The following is an 18,589-nucleotide window of genomic DNA, read 5'->3' as shown; positions in this document are numbered from 1 at the left end:
AATAGATAAAAACATTTCCATTGGTAGTCAAGATACACAAATGGAAACAGTGCCTTTGGCTGTAAAATCGGCAGAATAAAATACTATTTTCAAACAATTATACTCAGTGTTGGTGGGGTTTGTGGAAACAGGTCCTCTCCCAATGGAAGGGGCCATGTCTAGAGAACCTTTTCACTGCCCTTCAGAATTCTGATATCCTTTTATACCAAAAATCGACATCCAAGCAAGTATTCTATGGAAACGTATCGGCCACAGTGCAGCCAGGTGACCAGCGGCACAGGAAGCTGTCATGGGTGCACACGGGTGGGGCTGCAAGCATGTTCACGGCTGGGCTCCGTAAAGCAGCAAGAACTTGGTTTTGACTTGGTGCCTCCTCAGGGCCAGGTGAAGAAGGCTGAGCAGCCGAAGCAAGGCTGGTGTCCCCAGCCTTGGTGGGACAGTCTCCCTGGAGGGCTGTCGTCCCCCTCGGGTGCTCACTCTTCCAAGGCCAGCTGGGTCCCCCAGGGGCCTGCACCCCAGACTAGTCTGACCCTCCCTGTGGCCCAGGACAGACAGGCTCACCATTTAGGCGGGTGATGGTCCAGTTCTTCCGCACGGCTGCCGGGACGAAGGGCAGCTCGAAGACGTAGGGGCCGATGTTGGGGTCGACGTCGGCGTCGGCCGCCGTGATGTTGATGGCGTTGAGGTTGGGCTTCTCGCAGATCTGCGCCTCCTTGGGCAGCAGCTCAGGTGCGTTGTCATTGATGTCGATGAGATAGATCTGGAGGGTCCCGGTGCCGCTGGCCGGGGGTATCCCTGCAGAACGGACACGCGTCAGCGCTTGGCAGTCCTGGTACTCCGTGACCAACCCACCGCTCCACACGGAACACGCACACAGCAACCACACGTACATACACAGGGACATACGCACAGCCTCTCAGCCGGACACAGCACTGGCCACCTGCCCCACAGCCGCACAGGGACTGCCCCATAGCCCAGCCATGGCTCCTGACTGACACCCTGCCACACGCCCTGGGCAGCCACTGGAGAGCACATGGCCACGCCCACGGCTGCAGCCGCACACAGGCACACAGCGGGGCGTGGCATTCACCAGGAGCCTCGCACCACGCCCTCCACCGATGCGTGGCTGAACTCAGAGCCGCCGAGGTCACAGCCCACATGGGGGACCCACTCCCCCTGGGAGCCAGGGCGGGATTCTGAGGGTGCTGGGCTCTGCACTGGCCCCCAGGGCTGGGACCTGCCCACCACATCTTGCTCTCATCTGGGACTACTTGGGGCAAAACCTTTCCTTGCTTTCCTGCGTTTCGCTGACCCCATCCAGCAGAGCCGCAGGAGGCTGGAAGTCCTGAGCCCAGATACCCAAACCTAATGAGGAACTGCCGCTTTTGGAAGTGTCTTCGGGAAAGGCAGGAGGGGCTGGTCCAGATGAGCTTTGATGGAAGCTCCCTCCCGGCCCGGCAGGAGGCCCCCTTGGAGGACCCCATCACCTCTGGCCTCAGCGTGGAGGGAGGTGCTCTACTGAGCCCCCAGAGCTCCTTAGGGACATCCCTGTCCCTGCGGCCCTCGCATGCTCAGCCCCTGCCTCTGCCCAGTGCTGGTGGATGCAGGCCAGGGGCTGGAATCTGGGGACAGAGAGACGCCCTGTCTGCTCGCCAGGCTTAGGGGCAGCAGCGGCATGTTCTGACTGTGGCTTTGCCCCTGACCGTGGCTCCTGACCTGACTTAACAACCACGTGTTTTGACTGAGGCTAGTGAAGCATGTAAGAATATATCCCAGCACTTTGGGAGGCCAAGGCGGGTGGATCACAAGGTCAAGAGATCGAGACCATCCTGGTCAACAAGGTGAAACCCCGTCTCTACTAAAAATACAAAAAATTAGCTGGGTATGGTGGCGTTTGCCTGTAATCCCAGCTACTCAGGAGGCTGAGGCAGGAGAACTGCCTGAACCCAGGAGGTGGAGGTTGCGGTGAGCCGAGATCGCGCCATTGCACTCCAGCCTGGGTAACAAGAGCGAAACTCCGTCTCAAAAAAAAAAAGGAATACATCCCATGGGATGTCTCTTTAGTCTACTGGAAGCTGCATCAGAACACATTTAAGGTCATTGTGGCACTGCCTTTGAAAACTGCTTTGAGAAGCAGCTGATGATGCAGCACATGACCGGAGAAGCACAGAGGGCCCCACTCCGGCCGGCATGCCCGGCTCACTCACACTGCGCCTGCCACGTGCCAGCCACGTGCCACGGACCCGCCTACGCTCCAGCTACGGCCTCACAATCACCTTCTGATCTAACCTCAGGGCTTTGGCTGTGGCAGGAGGGCCGACAAGGAGAGATGCTCCCCCAGCCAGGGCCCCGGGCTCACAGGCAGCTGCAAGCTCCACGGCCCGGGCTCTGTGGACCCCAGAGGTGCGGCGATGGCTGGGGAGGCTGGCAGGGCGGCGGCTGCGTCCTAGCTTTCACCTGCTACAGGATGAGCATTTGTGCAATGGCTACTCTTGCCGTGAGGCTTCATGCTCGGCCATTCCAAGAGCCCACCAGGCCCTGCCTCGGGGACTTGCCGCCTCCCTCTCTGGACTCCCAGGGTCCTGGAGGGTCTCTTGCCCCCCCTGCTGTGACTGAGGGCCACAGGGGTCTGTGCTGTGGGTGGTCAGAGATGTGACCGGGGGCTGCTGACCAGTGGGGCTGGGCCTCCCTCACAGGATGGGTCTGTGGCAAGCGCTGCTGGCTAAAAGCATCTGAAGACTGTGGACCTGGTTCCCATTGCTCAGTTCATAGGCAGCAAAACTGAGCAAGGACAGGGCTGGGACAACTGGCGCCCTAACGCCCCTAGTGCCGCAGCTGAGTGACACTGGGGGGAGGGGCCCGGCGCACCTGCGGGCAAGTGAATGCTGGGGAGGGGACAGGATGAATGAACGAAGTGGGAGAGGGTGCATGAATGAGTGGGAGGCGGCAGAATGAATGAATGCTGGACAGGTAGTGGAATAAAGGGGGGTGGAATGAATGAAGTGGGAGGCGGTGGAATGAATGAGTGAAAGGGGGTGGAATGAAGTGCGAGGGGGCGGAATGACTGAAAGGAGGGAGTGGAATGAATGAAGTGGGAGAGGGTGGAATGAATGACCGATATGGGAATGGGTGGAGGGGAAGCATGGCCTGGGAGCCCTGAGATGGCCCGTCCCTGATCTCTGCTGTCTGCGCAGATGCCCTCTCAGCCTTTCCGGGTGGCCCTCTGGACGCCTCCTGGCCTCTTGGGGTCTCCCTGGCCAGCGCCCTCCCTCGCCCACGGAACCGGGATGTGGGAAGGCCACGTCGACATCTGCCCCCAGGGGTGGGCCGTACCATTGTCAGCTGCCAGGAAGGTGGCCTCGTAGACGTTGTTTTTGGTGTAGAGGGACTCACGGTCCAGCACGGCGGCTGTGGTGATCTGGCCATTGGTGGTGTTGACCTGCAGCCAGTTCGCCGGGTCTGACAGCTTGGAGTATCTGTGGACACGGCAAGCGCAGGGGGAGGTGAGGCGGGGGCGGGCGGGGCTGCCCTGGGTCCCAGGCCTCCTTGCCCGGATGGGGCAGCTGCACTGGCCACGCCTCCAGGGCCTGGGCCTGGGCCAGGGTCTCTGATTCCTTGGAGCCCCCAGGCCTCGTCCTCCTCTGCGGCTTCCCCTCCGCCTTGGACTGAGCCCCTCACCACGGGACAGGCCACGCAGTGACTACAGACACTGAGCTCATACAGTGGTGGGTGGTCCCAACTCACAAGGACCCTGTGGGCAGACGCCCTGGTGGTCCCCATCGCACGGACAAGGACGCTGAGGAACAGAGAGAGCAGGGGATTAGCCGAGTCTCTCGGCCCGTGGCTAGGGAGCGTGCAGCGGGATTGGGGGCCCTGCATAGAGACGGTGCCGAATGTGTCCGCGCTGGCCACCTCCCCATGCTGGGAATCGTCACAGCGCTCACGGTGGGTCAGGGGCTGCGTCTGGCTGTCTGGGACTAAGGGGTTGCTGCTCCCTCCTGGAAGGACGCCTCAGGTCGGGGATGTCCCCGACCACCCATCTGGGGGACTCCTGGGCTGGCTGTGGATTTCATGGGGGTGTTTCTGGACCCTTCTGTATGGACCCCGGGGTGCATGTCCTGCGGGCCCACCTCACAGCCTGCTGCATGAAGCGGTCAGGGTCCACAGCTGAAAACGTGGTCAGCACAGTGCCAGGGGGCACGCCCTCCTCCAGGCGGATCAGCTTGTGGTTTGAGGGGAAGTAGGGGGCCTCATTGATGTCCATGACGGAGATGGTCACCCCTGCCGTGGACTGGAAGGACATCTGGATCCCGCTGGCCAGGGGCGCCTGGTTGGATACCATCACTGTCAGCATGAAGGCTCTGTTGAGTTCGTAGTCGACAGCCTGGAATAACAGATCAGGGCTGGGAGTGACCTGGAGAAGCCCCCGTGGGGGTGGGCACAGGGGCACACGCAGGCACATTGGTCTCTACCCCTCCCTGATCCATGCCCAGCTCTTCTCGGTGCTGTGTTTTAGCTGGGAGGCCCCAAATGGCCCCATCTCCCAGGCACCCTCCTCTTCCATCTTCCTGCTGGGTCTGGCCAATGGGAGGGGAGAGGGAGGGGGTCTAGGCCTCCCAGCCTGTCCCATGCTGTGCTGAGGCAGAAGCTGGGCTCCTCCTGGATGGCTGTGGCCCCTGCTGGGCAGCCCCTCTTCCTGGCCTGGGAACCCCATCCCCATCTTCCTCCTTTGAGCCTAGCATGGGGGAGGCTCCTTACGTTGTTGGCCAGGGCGGGCCTCGCCAGGTGCAGGGGGTCAAATGGTGGCCCCCAAAAGACATGTCCACCTGGGACCTGTGAATGGGGCCTTATTTAGAAAGAGGGTGTTTTGCACATGTAATTTAAAGATAGAGGCCCTCATAAGAGATAGGCAGGGCTGGGTGACAGAGGCCCTCATAAGAGACAGGCAGGACTGGGTGACAGAGGCCCTCATAAGACAGGCAGGGCTGCATGACAGAGGCCATCATAAGACAGGCAGGGCTGGGTGACAGAGGCCCTCATAAGACAGGCAGGGCTGGGTGACAGAGGCCATCCTAAGAGACAGGCAGTGCTGGTGACAGAGGCCCTCATGAGACAGGCAGGACTGGGTGACAGAGGCCCTCATGAGATAGGCAGGGCTAGTGACAGAGGCCCTCATGAGACAGGCAGGGCTGGGTGACAGAGGCCGTCATGAGACAGGCAGGGCTGGTGACAGAGGCCCTCAGAAGACAGGCAGGGCTGGGTGACAGAGGCCCTCATGAGACAGGCAGGGCTGGGTGACAGGCCCTCATGAGACAGGCAGGGCTGGTGACAGAGGCCCTCAGAAGACAGGCAAGGCTGGGTGACAGAGGCCCTCAGAAGACAGCCAGGGCTGGGTGCAGGAGCTTGAGGCTGCAGGTGCAGTGTGATTGCACCATTGCACTCCAGCCTGGGTGACAGAGAGAGGCTCTCTAAAATTTCAAAACAGGCAGAAAGGGAGAGGGATATTTGAGACACACGGGTGCAGGGAGGAGCCACGTGGAGATGGAGCCATGTGGTGTCTGGAGTGAGGCAGCTACAGGCCAAGAAACAGGAGAGAGGCAGGGGGCGGGTTCTCCTCTAGAACCTCCCAAGGGAGCCCATTCCTGCCGGCACCTTGATTTTATGTCTCTGATTCCCAAAGCTGGGACAGAAGACAGTTCTATTTTGTGACCCACCTGGTTTGTGACAATTTGTTACCACAGCCCCAGACACCAACACGCCAGGTCTGCGGCTCCCATCACTGCTGCACATGGCCCCTGCGTTCACACAATTCTCTCGTGCCCTTCTGGTGCACCAGGCTCCTGGCTGATAAACGCTAGAGTGGGTCCCTAGGGCTACAGTTCCACTAGCAGAGCTACAGTGATGCTGCATCATCAGAAGAGCTTCACTCAAGCCTTTCCGACACATTTTGGGGAGGGAGGGAAGTTACATGGGAACAGCCCGGAGCCCTGAGACAGTCCATGGCAAAGCTTGCAACAGTCTCACTGGAAAAAAGCCACACCACAACGAATTGCAATTGCATTAGAAAATCCTGCTTAGGTCATTGAGGAATCGCCACACTGTCTTCCACAATGGTTGAATTAATTTCTAAAAATAGAAATCCCATTTGACCCAGCAATCCCATTACTGGGTATATATCCAAAGGATTATAAATCATTCTACTACAAGGACACGTGCACACGAATGTTCATTGCAGCACTGTTTACAATAGCAAAGACCTGGAACCAACCCAAATGCCCAACGATGATAGACTGGATAGGGAAAATGTGGTACATATACACCATGGAATATTATGCAGCCATCAAAAACGAGGAGTTCACGTCCTTTGTAGGGACATGGATGAACCTGGAAACCATCATTCTCAGCAAACTGACACAAGAGCAGAAAATCAAACACCGTATATTCTCACTCATAGGCGGGTGTTGAACAATGAGAACACATGGACACAGGGAGGGGAGCACTACACACTGGGGTCCGTTGGGGGGAAATGGGGGAGAGACGGGGGGGTGGGGAGGTGGGAAGAGATAGCATGGGGAGAAATGCCAGATACGGGTGAGGGGACGGAAGGCAGCAAAGCACACTGCCATGTGTGTACCTATGCAACAATCTTGCATGTTCTTCACATGTACCCCAAAAGCTAAAATGCAATAAAAAAAAAGAAAAAAAAAAAGAAAATCCTGCTTAGACACAAGCACAGTAACAGATGCATACGAATAGTATTTGTGGTATTTCACTGTGTAGTATTACTTGTGGAGTACTTCACTGTGTAGTATTACTTGTGGAGCATTTCACTGTGTAGTATTACTTGTGGAGTGTGGAGCATTTCACTGTGTAGTATTTGTGGAGTATTTCACTGTGTAGTATTACTCGTGGAGTATTTCACTGTGTAGTATTACTTGTGGAGTATTTCACCGTGTAGCATTATTTGTGGAGTATTTCACTGTGCAGTATTATTTGTGGAGTATTTCACTGTGCAGTATTACTTGCGGAGTATTTCACCGTGTAGCATTATTTGTGGAGTATTCCACCGTGTAGCATTATTCGTGGAGCATTCCACCGTGTAGCATTATTTGTGGAGTATTTCACTGTGCAGTATTATTTGTGGAGTATTTCACCGTGTAGCATTATTCGTGGAGCATTCCACCGTGTAGCATTATTTGTGGAGTATTTCACTGTGCAGTATTATTTGTGGAGTATTTCACCGTGTAGCATTATTTGTGGAGTATTCCACCGTGTAGCATTATTCGTGGAGCATTCCACTGTGTAGCATTATTTGTGGAGTATTCCACTGTGTAGTACTATTTGTAGAGTATTTCACTGCACAGTATTCCACTGTGTAGTATTACCTGTGGAGACAACATGCTGCTACGGCCCGGACAGCCGCCAGCAATGGCCGGCCGCGTGGGGAGACGTTTGCAGCTGTCAGGGGGAATGAGGACACTCTGAGGCTGAAGACGAGCCGTTTCCAGGACCTACTGGTGGGCAGAAAAGCAACCCACACAGTGTGCACCTTTCGTGCAAAAGAGGGAGAAAAACTTGACTTTGTGTATGTATTTGATCGTGTTTGCAGAAAGAAACACCGCAAGGATAGACCAAAAACTAGTAAAAATGGTCATCATTGTCAGAGGGAAGGAGTGGGGTCAAGGTTATAGCTGGGAGTCTGAGTTCTATCTATTTCTTATCATACAGCTTTGATTTTCTTTATTATTTTTTTAGACAGTGTCCCTCCTTTGCCCAGGCTTGAATGCAGTGGCGTGATTTTGGCTCACCGCAGCCTCCGCCTCCTGGGTTCAAGCGATTCTCCTGCCTCAGCCTCTCCAGTAGCTGGAATTACAGGCACCCACAACCACGCCTGGCTAATTATTATATTTTTAGTAGAGATGGGGTTTACCCACGTTGGCCAGGCTGGTCTTGAACTCCTGACCTTAGGTGATCTGCCTGCCTCGGCCTCCCAAAGTGCTGGGATGGCAGGCGTCCGCCACTGCGCCTTGCCCAAAATATGCTTTTGAGGGAGATGCATTCTGACAGATTTAGGAGTGGAGAAGAATGAGATCTGGTCATTAAACAATGTGCTCCTGGCAGCAGCGTGCCCATCACTATGAGATTTACATGACACATCGCTTCCACAGTCACGCCAGCTCCTCCTACTTCTAGGAATGCCTGGAAGCCTTCATGGTAAACAGTGTAACAGGTTTCCACGTAGAGAGGAACTTATCTGCTGGAGGAACCAGCCAGCTTTCCCCAAGAAGCGCAAGGGCACCGGGCCCCCACATTGATGTGATCTCCCCACGTTCCAGCCACTCGTGGGCCTCCTGCAGGCAGGCAGGCTGGGCACTGCCCATGGGGAAGTGGAAAAGGCCAGTTTGTGGCTGGAGCTTCATAACCTGAGGGCCATGGGCGAGATAGGTAGGAATCTGGGGTGTTTCACCCACAAGGTGCTATTGCTCTGAACCCCAGGCTCCATGCTGGGGGCTGGTTGTGAAGCACCTGAGGCTGGACAGATCCAACGCACCCCATCTCTGGGGCCACCAGTCCCTCAGCATCTGATCTTTCTGAGCAGGAACAACCTCTCACCTGGTGCGTCACGCCTAGGATTCTCAGCACTGCTACTGAATAAGATACTTCTGAACAAAAAGAAGACACTTAAAAATCACACCAGGAAGGCCAGGTGCAGTGTAATCCCAGCACGTTGGGAGGCTGAGGCAAGAGGACTGCTTTCGCCCAGGAGTTTGAGAGCAGCCTGGGCAGGATAGCGAGATGCCATCTCTACGAAAAAAGAAATGAGCTGGGCATGGTGCCGAACACCTGTAGTCCCAGCTACTCAGGAGGCTGAAGTGGGAACACTGCTTGAGCCTGGGAGGTGGAGGCTGCAGTGAGCTATGATTGCACCACTGCACTTCAGCTTGGGCAACAGAGTAAGACCTCGTCTCAAAAAAAAAGAAAAGAAAAAAAAAAAAAAACTAACAAAAAACAACCTAAATAAGCATGGAAGGAAAACTGAGATGCCTGCCTCCAGGAGGGTCTGCACAGAGTGGCAGAGATCACAGTTCTGGTCCTGGGCCCCCACTGTCCCCCACTGCCCCCGGGTGACCTTAGGTGAGCCCTCATCCTCCCCAGGGTGGCCTCCTTGTCCATCTGAAGGAACGTGTGGTTCCTGCAAACCTCCCTGAGTCCCGACTGAGATGCCTGTGGCTCCACAATGCACGCTGTCACCTCTCACTGCTGCTTGTGCACGACCCCCACCCTGACTCTGCCACCCCTGGGGCAGGGGCTGTGCCTTGTACCTCTGCCTCCCCAGTGCCCAGCACAGCGCCAGTGTGGACCATCTGTATCCCCTGTGTGCCTGGAAGATGTAGGGGGCTGGGCACCCCCTTCTTCACCACCATGGCCCAGCACCCATCTCGGGGCTGTGTGCGCCACACAGGGGTCTCACATCTGTGGCTGTCACCCTGCAGGACCTTCCATAGCCCAAGCTGACTACAAGCCTGATGGGACGCCAGATCCAGAATAAGCCAGTACCCTCCTCTGAAAGGTTCCACCAGGGCCCTCAGGCTCCCCCAGGTCTGGCCCTGCTTCCTCCATCTCTGCACTCCAGATGCCCTGAGCTCCCAGTACCACCTGCACCCACATCGTATTGGGGTCCCCCCAAGAGCTGACCATGCCAATGCCAGCAGTTGCTGGCCCAGGCCCTCCAGGCGTTGGCTGAGGGGGCACTTCTGTAGCTCGACTGTTCGATCACATGGTGGTGGTGGCACGGTCTACGTCTTTCTCCCATATCTATTGGCTTGTGTCCCCGGGGGACATGGAATAATGCTGCATGCCATGTGTTAAAAAATTGTGTCACTGCTCTGAGCAAGGAGGCCTTCCAGAAAGAGGATTACGGCCAAAAGCCCATAGGAAGGTAAAATAAAACACATTGGTAATGGAGAAATCAATAGGTAATTTGCGCCAGCAGTTTCGATTAGGGCAGCTGGATATACTCGCTGGGCTCAGCAGGGCTGCCAACCACACGTGGCCGTGACCCTTCACTTGGAGATGAGGAGCAGCCCCAGCACCCGAGGGCAGAGCGGGGAGGGCCGGGCGGGGCAGGGAGGGCCGCCTGAGTGGAGAGGGCCGGGCAGACGGGCAGGGCTGGGTGGGGGACATACCAGGACGTCTGCCCTGCTCCCCTCTGATGGGAGGCTCAGGGCCTATGGCTTCCACTCAAAATCTCACTCTGTGCCCCTGTCTTGGGAAGAGCTGCCTGAACTGAGGGCACCAGGTCCCCATCACTGACCTGCTCTCCCTGGAATTCTCGCCACCTGTGAGCATCCCCCAGGAAGGCCAGTTCTGTGGCTGCCCAACGCAGAAGTGGCAGAGGCCGGTTCTTGGCTTTTGAGCTTTAAAGCTGAGGGCCATGGGCGAGCCATGAAAGGACCTGAGATGAGCCTGTGCCTGGGCCTTGCTCCTTTGAGATGAGATTTTGCAGCTGGAGGAGGGAAACAAGAGGCAGCGCTGGGTCCCGAGGAGGGTGTGATGGTCACAGATGGCTTATTTGGGTTTGGGGACCTTAGGGCAGAGAAGCTGTGTGCCCACCTCAGGTAGAGATCCCATTTGTCTATTTTGGCTTTTGTTGCCAATGCTTTTGGTGTTTGTCATGAAGTCCTTGCCTACGCCTATGTCCTGAATGGTTTTGCCTAGGGTTTCTTCTAGAGTTTTTACGGTGTTAGGTCTGATGTTTAAGTCGTTAATCCATCTGGAGTTAATTTTAGTGTAAGGTGTCAGGAAGGGGTCCAGTTTCTGCTTTCTGCACGTGGCTAGCCAGTTTTCCCAACACCATTTATTAAACAGGGACTCCTTTCCCCATTGCTTATTTTTGTCAGGTTTGTCAAAGATCAGATGGTTATAGAGGTGTGCTGCTGCCTTCAGGGCCTCTGTTCTGTTCCATTGGTTTATATCTCTGTTTTGGTACCAGTACCATGCTGTTTTGATTACTGTAGCCTTGTAGTATAGTTTGAAATCAGGTAACATGATGCCTCTGACTTTGTTCTTTTCGCTTAGGACTGTCTTGGCTATGCGGGCTCTCTTTTGGTTCCATATGAAGTTTACGGTTGTTTTGTCCAGTTCTGTGAAGAAGGTCACTGGTGGCTTGATGGGGATAGCCTTGAATCTGTAAGTTATTTTGGGCAGTATGGCCATTTTCATGACATTGATTCTTCCTAACCATGAGCATGGAATGTTTCTCCATCTGTTTGTGTCTTCTCTTATTTCCTTGAGCAGTGGCTTGTGGTTCTCCTTGAAGAGCTCCTTCACATCCTTTGCTAGTTTTATTCCTAGGTATTTTATTCTCTGTAGTAATTGTGAGTGGGAGTTTCCTCATGATTCGGCTGTTAGTCTGTTATTGGTGTATGGGAATGCTTGTGATTTCTGCACACTGATTTTGTATCCTGAGACTTTGCTGAATTTGCTTATCAGTTATGGGAGATTTTGGGCTGAGGTGACAGGGTCTTCTAAATATACAATCATGTCGTCTGCAAATAGAGACAATTTGACTTCCTCCTTTCCTAACTGAATCCCCTTTATTTTTTTTTCTTGCCTAATTGCTCGGGATAGAAATTCCAATACTATATTGAATAGGAGTAGTGAGAGAGGGCATCCTTGTCTATTGCTGGATTTCAAAGGGAATGCTTCCAGCTTTTGCCCGTTCAGTATGATATTGGCTATAGGTTTGTTGTAAATAGCTTTTATTGTTCTGAGGTAGGTTCCTTTGATACCTAGTTTATTGAGAGTTTTTAGCATAAAGGGCTGTTGAATTTTGTTGAAGGCCTTCTCTGCATCTATTGAGACAAAATCATGTGGTCTTTGTCTTTGGTTCTGTTTATGTGGTGAATTATGTTTATGGACTTGTGTATGTTGAACCAGCCTTGCATCCCCGGGATGAATCCTACTTGATCGTGATGGATAAGCATTTTGATGTGCTATTGCAGTCGGTTTGCCAGTATCTTATTGAAGATTTTTGCATCTATGTTCATCATGGATATTGGCCTGGTTTTCTTTTTTTGTTGAATCTCTGCTGAGTTTTGCTATCAGGATGATACTGGTCTTATAAAATGATTTGGGAAGGATTCCCTCTTTTTGTATTGTTTGGAATAGTTTCAGAAGGAACGGTACCAGCTCCTCTTTGTAAGTCTGGTAGAATTCAGCTGTGAACCCATCTGGACCTGGACTTCTTTTGGTTGGGAGGCTATTAATTGCTGCCTCAACTTCAGCCCTTGTTATTGGTCTATTCAAGGTTTCAACTTCTTCCTGGTTTAGGCTTGGGAGGGTGCAAGTGTCCAGGAATTTATTCATTTCTTTCAGGTTTAGTGGTTTATGTAAATAGAGTTGTTTGTAGTGATCTCTGATTGTAGTCTGTATTTCTGTGGAATCAGTGGTGACATCTCCTTTAGCATTTGTTATTGCATCTATTTGATTCTTCTCCTTTTATATCCAGGGTCTGTTTCAATGTGATTCATAAGCCTCTGGGCATAGGCCCCACAATTGGCCTAATTTTATGTTTGAGATAAATGAGGCACAGAGATTTAAGTGGCTGGTCCACGCCAGGGATAAGTGAGCAGAGAGCTAGTGTGGGAATCCATGAACAGATGCCCGTGAGATACTGGGCATCTCCTGTGGGCTGGGCTGCAGGGTCCCTGCACTGCCCGTCGGCCTCCCACACCACCTGCCCCTCCCCAGCCCCTCCTCTCCACCCCGCTCCCCTGCTCTGACAGAGAATGTCTGAAAAGATGAAGATGTGTCTACCAGTGAATGCGAAACCAGTTTTGGAAATGTTTTCTAAGGGGAAGCCTCCCCAGACTGAATACGCACTCTACACAGACTCTAAACGGAAACCTCAGAGAAAAGCACCATGTGGAATAAAAACAAAGATGAAAGAAAGAGGAAAAAGTGTGTTTCTGCTGTTGAATTCTACATAGGATACCATGACCCATGACTCTGTGGGGACACTGTGGTTGTGAGTCTGTGCTCTCAGCTTCTCAAATTTTAAGATTTATTTGAAAATTGGCCTGCAGTAAGAGTCACTCTCAGGAATGTTAACAAGTGTACGGAAGCAAGGCCAGCCCCACGGCCAGGTGCAGGAGAGCCCCGCCACATGCCCGCCACGTCTCCGCCACATCCCCGCCACGCTCCCCGCCACATGCCCGCCACGTCCCCGCCACGCTCCCCTCGTGCTGCGCCTTTGCACTTCCTTCCTCTCCACCCGCTGGCAAACCACTGAAGCATTTCCCGTCCTCACAGTCTTGTCTTTTCCTGGTCATTCTGCAGATGGGGGCATGCGACATGCCACCTTTAGGTTCTGACTCATGTCACTTAGCGCCATGCATTGGAGAGCCATTGCATGTCACATGGATCTCCTGTTTGTTCCTTTTGATGGCTGAGTGGCTTCCCGTTGTGGGACTGTTGGACCTACAGCTGGGGAGAGGCATCATGGGGCCTCAGGGCCCCTGGGCTGGGCCAAAGTTTCATGCCGCCTCAGGTCTTGGACCCCTCCCCAAGCCTCTGTGTCCCCTCTTCATGGCACTGGGAGGGTTTCAGGCTGGTCAGATGATGGCATCTGGCCACGTCAGGATGCCCTGGAAGACGCCTGGATCCTGAGCAGACACAGCCCAGCCAGCTCTCAGATGTGGCTTCAAACCTGTGGAAACTTATCACTGACACACACAGACACCTTGGCTCAGATGGGCAGGGCCAGCGAGGAACTGGACAGTTAACAGATGGCTTTATGGCAGAGGGAGCCAGTTCCTGCCCTGGCTTGTAACGTCTCCGGCTGTGTTGCGTGCGGGCCCCCAGTTATGCCATCTGTGAAACGGGACAAGAACAGCACCTCCTTGGTGGGTGCGAGGACCAAGTGAGATCAGGGGTGAGGATGGCACAGCTGGCACTGGTGCCCGATCAATGTTGGCTGCAATGTTCACTGTAGCTCATCACGCCGGGGCCTGGCCTGAGGTTCCCTGGCAGTTTTGAGGTGCTGGAGATCTGGGGATGTGCAGCAGAAGTAGGGGTGATGCTAGTTCTCTGGATCATGAAGACTCGGGCCAGCCACAGCTTTTCTGGGCCCTCCCATGGCCCAAACGCCCCTTCCCTCGAGGGCACGTGAAGTAGGTGTTGCTGTGGGAACCTGGTTTGCTCCTCCTGGTGCCTGGTGGGGGATACGGCTGCTGTGAAAAGGCAAAATGCACCCCAAGCCCCAAATCTGAAAATCTGCAGACTTTCACCTCTGGGTTTCGGCTGGTGGGTGCCAGCCTGCCTGTGGGTGAGGCGTGGCAGGAGCCTTTCCAGCTTCTGTGGCTCTTGTGGGAGAAGCGGGTCACCAGGCAGGGGACATGTTTGTTCCACTGAGCATGGCAGGTCTCTACATGTCCCAGGCCTGAGGGATGCGGCTGCAAGATCTGAGTCCATTCCGGAGCTGCTCTGCAGAGGCCGAGCCCGCACCGCGAGCTCAGTCGATCTGAGGGTTATTCTGCCGAGGCTGAGTCCGCACTGACTTCAGTTGATTCCAGGGTTATTCTGCTGAGCCTGAGTCCTCACCCAGGAAAAAGATGCACGAGTCCAGTGGGATCTGTGTCCTGCGCTTTTTTCCCAACGAGACAGGGTCTACTTCCTTGCGAGGCTCTGCTCAGCACTCGGGGGATCTGCGTTTCACAGAAGTCAGGGTATGTGAACCCCAGCTCCTGGGTGGCCACAGAAGGGAGACAGCACCATGAGACTCAGTCCCCAGGCTCCACTGCCCTCGGGGTCCTGAGATTCTATCTTCCTTTCACAGGCCCCTCGAAGGCCTTAGTGCCACTGATGACCAGCTGTTGGGGGGCAGGAGGCACAGGCGACAGGGAGATTTGAGCCGTGAACGTGGCCCTTGCAGGCAGCGCTTGCCAACACCCTAAGAATCAGCATTCTGTGAACACGCTTCGGAAAACGCCACTCTTACTGTGTAGACAGAGGTCTGACAAGGAGAGGGTGCAGCCGGGCAGCAGACCCTGATGGGTTGGGGAGGGGGCATGGCACAAACTCAGCAGAGGGTGGCTGGCTGCCAAGCTGCCACATGACAGAAAGTCAGTGAATGTGCCCGGCGGTGCCCTCCTGGCCGCCATCAGCACCTCCCTGCCCCATGTGCCTGCTGGACAGGGCCTTCCTGCTGGGGAAGACAGCTGCAAGGCAGCTGAGCCTTGGGGGAGTCAGTCACCCGCAGCCTTCTCAGGAGCATCCCCAGCTAGAGGAAGAACCCGAAGGCGACGATTCTCCACCTCAGGAATCAGTTCCGGGGGTGGCGGCCCCAGGTCCTCCTGGGACTTCCCGACCATGCCTCACAGCCTCGTCTGTGCTGCACGCCTGGATCCAGTGGCTCCTCTCTGAAGAACAAAAGAGGCTTCCGTGGCCTGCAGAGGGGCCCCGTGGACCTGTAGAGGGCTCCATGGGCCCATAGAGGGTTCCGTGGGTCCGTAGAGGGTTCCATGGGCCCGTAGAGGGTTCCGTGGGCCTGTAGAGGGTTCCGTGGGCCTGTAGAGGGTTCCGTGGGCCTGTAGAGGGTTCCGTGGGCCTGTAGAGGGGCTCCGTGGGCCTGCTGAGGACTCTGTGGGTCTGCAGAGGGCTCCGTGGGCCTGCAGAGGTTTCTGTGGGCCTGCAGAGGGCTCCGTGGGCCTGCAGAGGGACTTTGTGGGCCTGCAGAGGGACTTTGTGGGCCTGTAGAGGGCCTGGCCCAGTGCCATGAGGTCCACGCAGTTCCAGGACACTGGTGCTTCCCTGCAGCTTGCTGTGCTGTTCACCTTCTATGGCTGTGATGCTCTGTGCAGATGGGGCCAGGCAGGTCCAAGACGGCTGAGGCCACCAGCCCTGTTACGAACTGGGCATGCAGGAAGCCACCTTCCCTGGAGCCCTTAGGGGTCAGGTTTCCCCACCACGCCCAGCCAGGCTTCTTCCTTTGTTCTGGCCCTTTCTGATCTATGTTGGGCTCATGAAGGTGGCGGGGCTGTGTGTGCTCCAGCTGCAGAAGTGGCACTCCAGGCGCAGGACAGGCGAGCCAGGTGCTGCTCTCCTGGGGTTGGGGGGTGACCTTGGTGCTCCCCGTGAAGGCCACAGAATCTGAGCTGTGGGAGTCAGAGAGGTCTCCCTGGAATCACAAGCAGGAGGTGGGCCGAGGCTCACTGCTCCCCGGGGAAGGCCCCAGCCAGCCCTGGGCTCACGGCTCGTCCCTCTCCTCTGCCTGCATGTCACCTCCAATCTCCGTCGCCTTCCCATGAGCAATGTTGCCAGCACAGTGGCTGATGGTTCACCTTGTGGTTTCTAGGGGCCAGAGCTACAACGCTAGCTCGAGGTCAAATGCATCCAGAGAAAAGGAGGAAGGTTTGTCACGCTTCCCTCGCCATGTCCCGTCCCTGCGCACACAGATCTGACTTTGCCACTGGGGTGCGATTACTGATGCCCCACTCTGAAAATTCATAATTAGAGGGAAAGCGAAATGTGTATCTTGCCTCTTCTCTAAGAACTATCTTTCGGGTGAAAAACCAGCCTCTCTGGGAGAAGAAAGCTTACACGGTTAGGGTTGGAATGCTGTGACATACTAATTTACTTCCAAACACATCAGCCAAAATAAAAAGATTTAGTAAATGTACCAAAATGCTAATGAAATCTAGGGGATGGGTGTATGGAAGTTCATTTTACTATTCTTTCTGCTTGTCTGTATGTTGAATATTTCATAAAGTAAAAATGATGGAGACATTTATAAGATTTTTCAGCAGAACTGGTCTTCACCAGGTCGCTTGGAAAAAGGGTTATTAAGAAAAGGAAGAAGATGGCCTTGGGTGGTGGGAAAAGACACAGATCCCGGAGAGCCTGCTCTCCTCCCCGTGGCTCCCGACGTCCGGCTCCCTCCCCTCTTCGTCAGGAGGAGTTTGGGAGATGTGCCCGTCACTGCTGTGCAGTGTCTCCTCTGGCTAGGAATGGCCACGTGACTAAACCCTGCCCAGTAAGATGTGAGCAGGTGTTCTGGGAAGGCCCCTTAATAAAGGAGGGGCAGGCCGGGCGCGGTGGCTCAAGCCTGTAATCCCAGCACTTTGGGAGGCCGAGACGGGTGGATCACGAGGTCAAGAGATCGAGACCATCCTGGTCAACATGGTGAAACCCCGTCTCTACTAAAAATACTAAAAATTAGCTGGGCATGGTGGCGCGTGCCTGTAATCCCAGCTACTCAGGAGGCTGAGGCAGGAGAATTGCCTGAACCCAGGAGGCGGAGGTTGCGGTGAGCCGAGATCGCGCCATTGCACTCCAGCCTGGGCAACAAGAGCGAAACTCCGTCTCAAAAAACAAACAAACAAACAAACAAAAAAAACAAATAAAGGAGGGGCAAACTGTTGTTCCCCATTTTTGATTTTCTACTGCTTGTAAATGTCTTGGAATGGCTGGCACTCTAGCAGCCATTTTGGACCACGAGGGTCCCTAGAAGCTGAAAGGTGTGCACAGCAGAGCAGAGGATAGAAAGGGCCAGAGTTTCTGCTGATTATGCAGCTGTGACATCAACCCCAACTGCCCACCTCAGGACTCCTCTCACGTGAGAGAATAAAGTTCTTGAGTATCGAGGACATCTGTGGTCAAGTCTGTGCTCCTGGCAGCTGAAGAAATTTGTAAATGATCCAACCCAAAATTAAACCTGCTTTTCCTTATGTATCGGCATAGCCTACCCAGCTTTCCGCTCACCTTTCTCTTCCCCTCTTTTCTCTAACTGTGTCTGATGTGCTCTGTGCTTTTCTTCTTAGTGCTATTCAGAATTGCTCTGGGACAGCGGCTGCAAACTTCTTCATACTACATTGTAAATGAACGCTAAGTGTTATTATATAATTTATAATCTGCCCTTCCGGGGGAATATGAATTATAAGTGTAGAAAAAGACTTAGGTTAGAAGACCGAATCGCTACTACTATAATGACAGGACTGGGACTTTATAAGTCCATTTGAAAGTTTAGATTAAATGGACACTTTTCTAGAAAAACATATCTGACCAAAATCATCAAAAGAAATTGAACCAGCAGCTACAAACCGATCTCTCTCCAACAGAAAGAGGCACAATCAAAAATACAAAATCTACAGCTACTCAATGGCTTCACGGCACAGTGTGACCAAAATTCCACAGATTATTACAGCATCCCATGACCCGTCTCTGGGACAGAGAACAAAGGGACACTTCCCAGCGCATCTCTTGAGATTAGTCTGTAACCTTGAGAGCAAAAGCCAGATGAGGTCGCTATGGGAAAGGAAAGCCAAAGCCTAAATCACCCAGAAAAGTACATGAAAAACTTTAAACATCAGCAAAACAAATTCTTCAATATGTTACAAAGATTACCTCACTACTCAGTGGGCTCTATCTCAGGAATGCAAAGATGGTTTGACACTGGGAATTATCACAGTGAAATTCACCCATTACTAGATTAAGGGACGGGGCAAATACATAGATGTCAGAAAGGGAATAGGAGGGTATTTTGGGGGACTCTGCCAAGCCCCTGAAGGTCGCACAACTGGTCCTTGCG

At 54.0% G+C, this 18,589-nt stretch overlaps 1 protein-coding gene across 1 annotated transcript in view; it reads right to left on the bottom strand.

Annotated features, from left to right (window-relative positions):
* The window catches only part of CDH4 (cadherin 4), a 626,088-nt gene that overhangs the window by 11,866 nt on the left and 595,633 nt on the right, over window positions 1-18,589 (bottom strand). Inside the window, exons 10-12 of the mRNA XM_039479762.2 lie at window positions 4,131-4,384; window positions 3,334-3,476; window positions 562-795 (exon numbers count right to left, since the gene is read on the bottom strand). Of these exons, the coding sequence (XP_039335696.2) occupies window positions 562-795; window positions 3,334-3,476; window positions 4,131-4,384 (631 nt within the window). The remainder of the gene's footprint in view (window positions 1-561; window positions 796-3,333; window positions 3,477-4,130; window positions 4,385-18,589) is intronic.

This window comes from Saimiri boliviensis, chromosome 9, assembly GCF_048565385.1.
Source record: "Saimiri boliviensis isolate mSaiBol1 chromosome 9, mSaiBol1.pri, whole genome shotgun sequence".
NCBI lineage: Eukaryota > Metazoa > Chordata > Mammalia > Primates > Cebidae > Saimiri > Saimiri boliviensis.
Note: the sequence above shows the minus strand (reverse complement) of the source record. Positions and strands in the feature narration are given on the sequence as shown.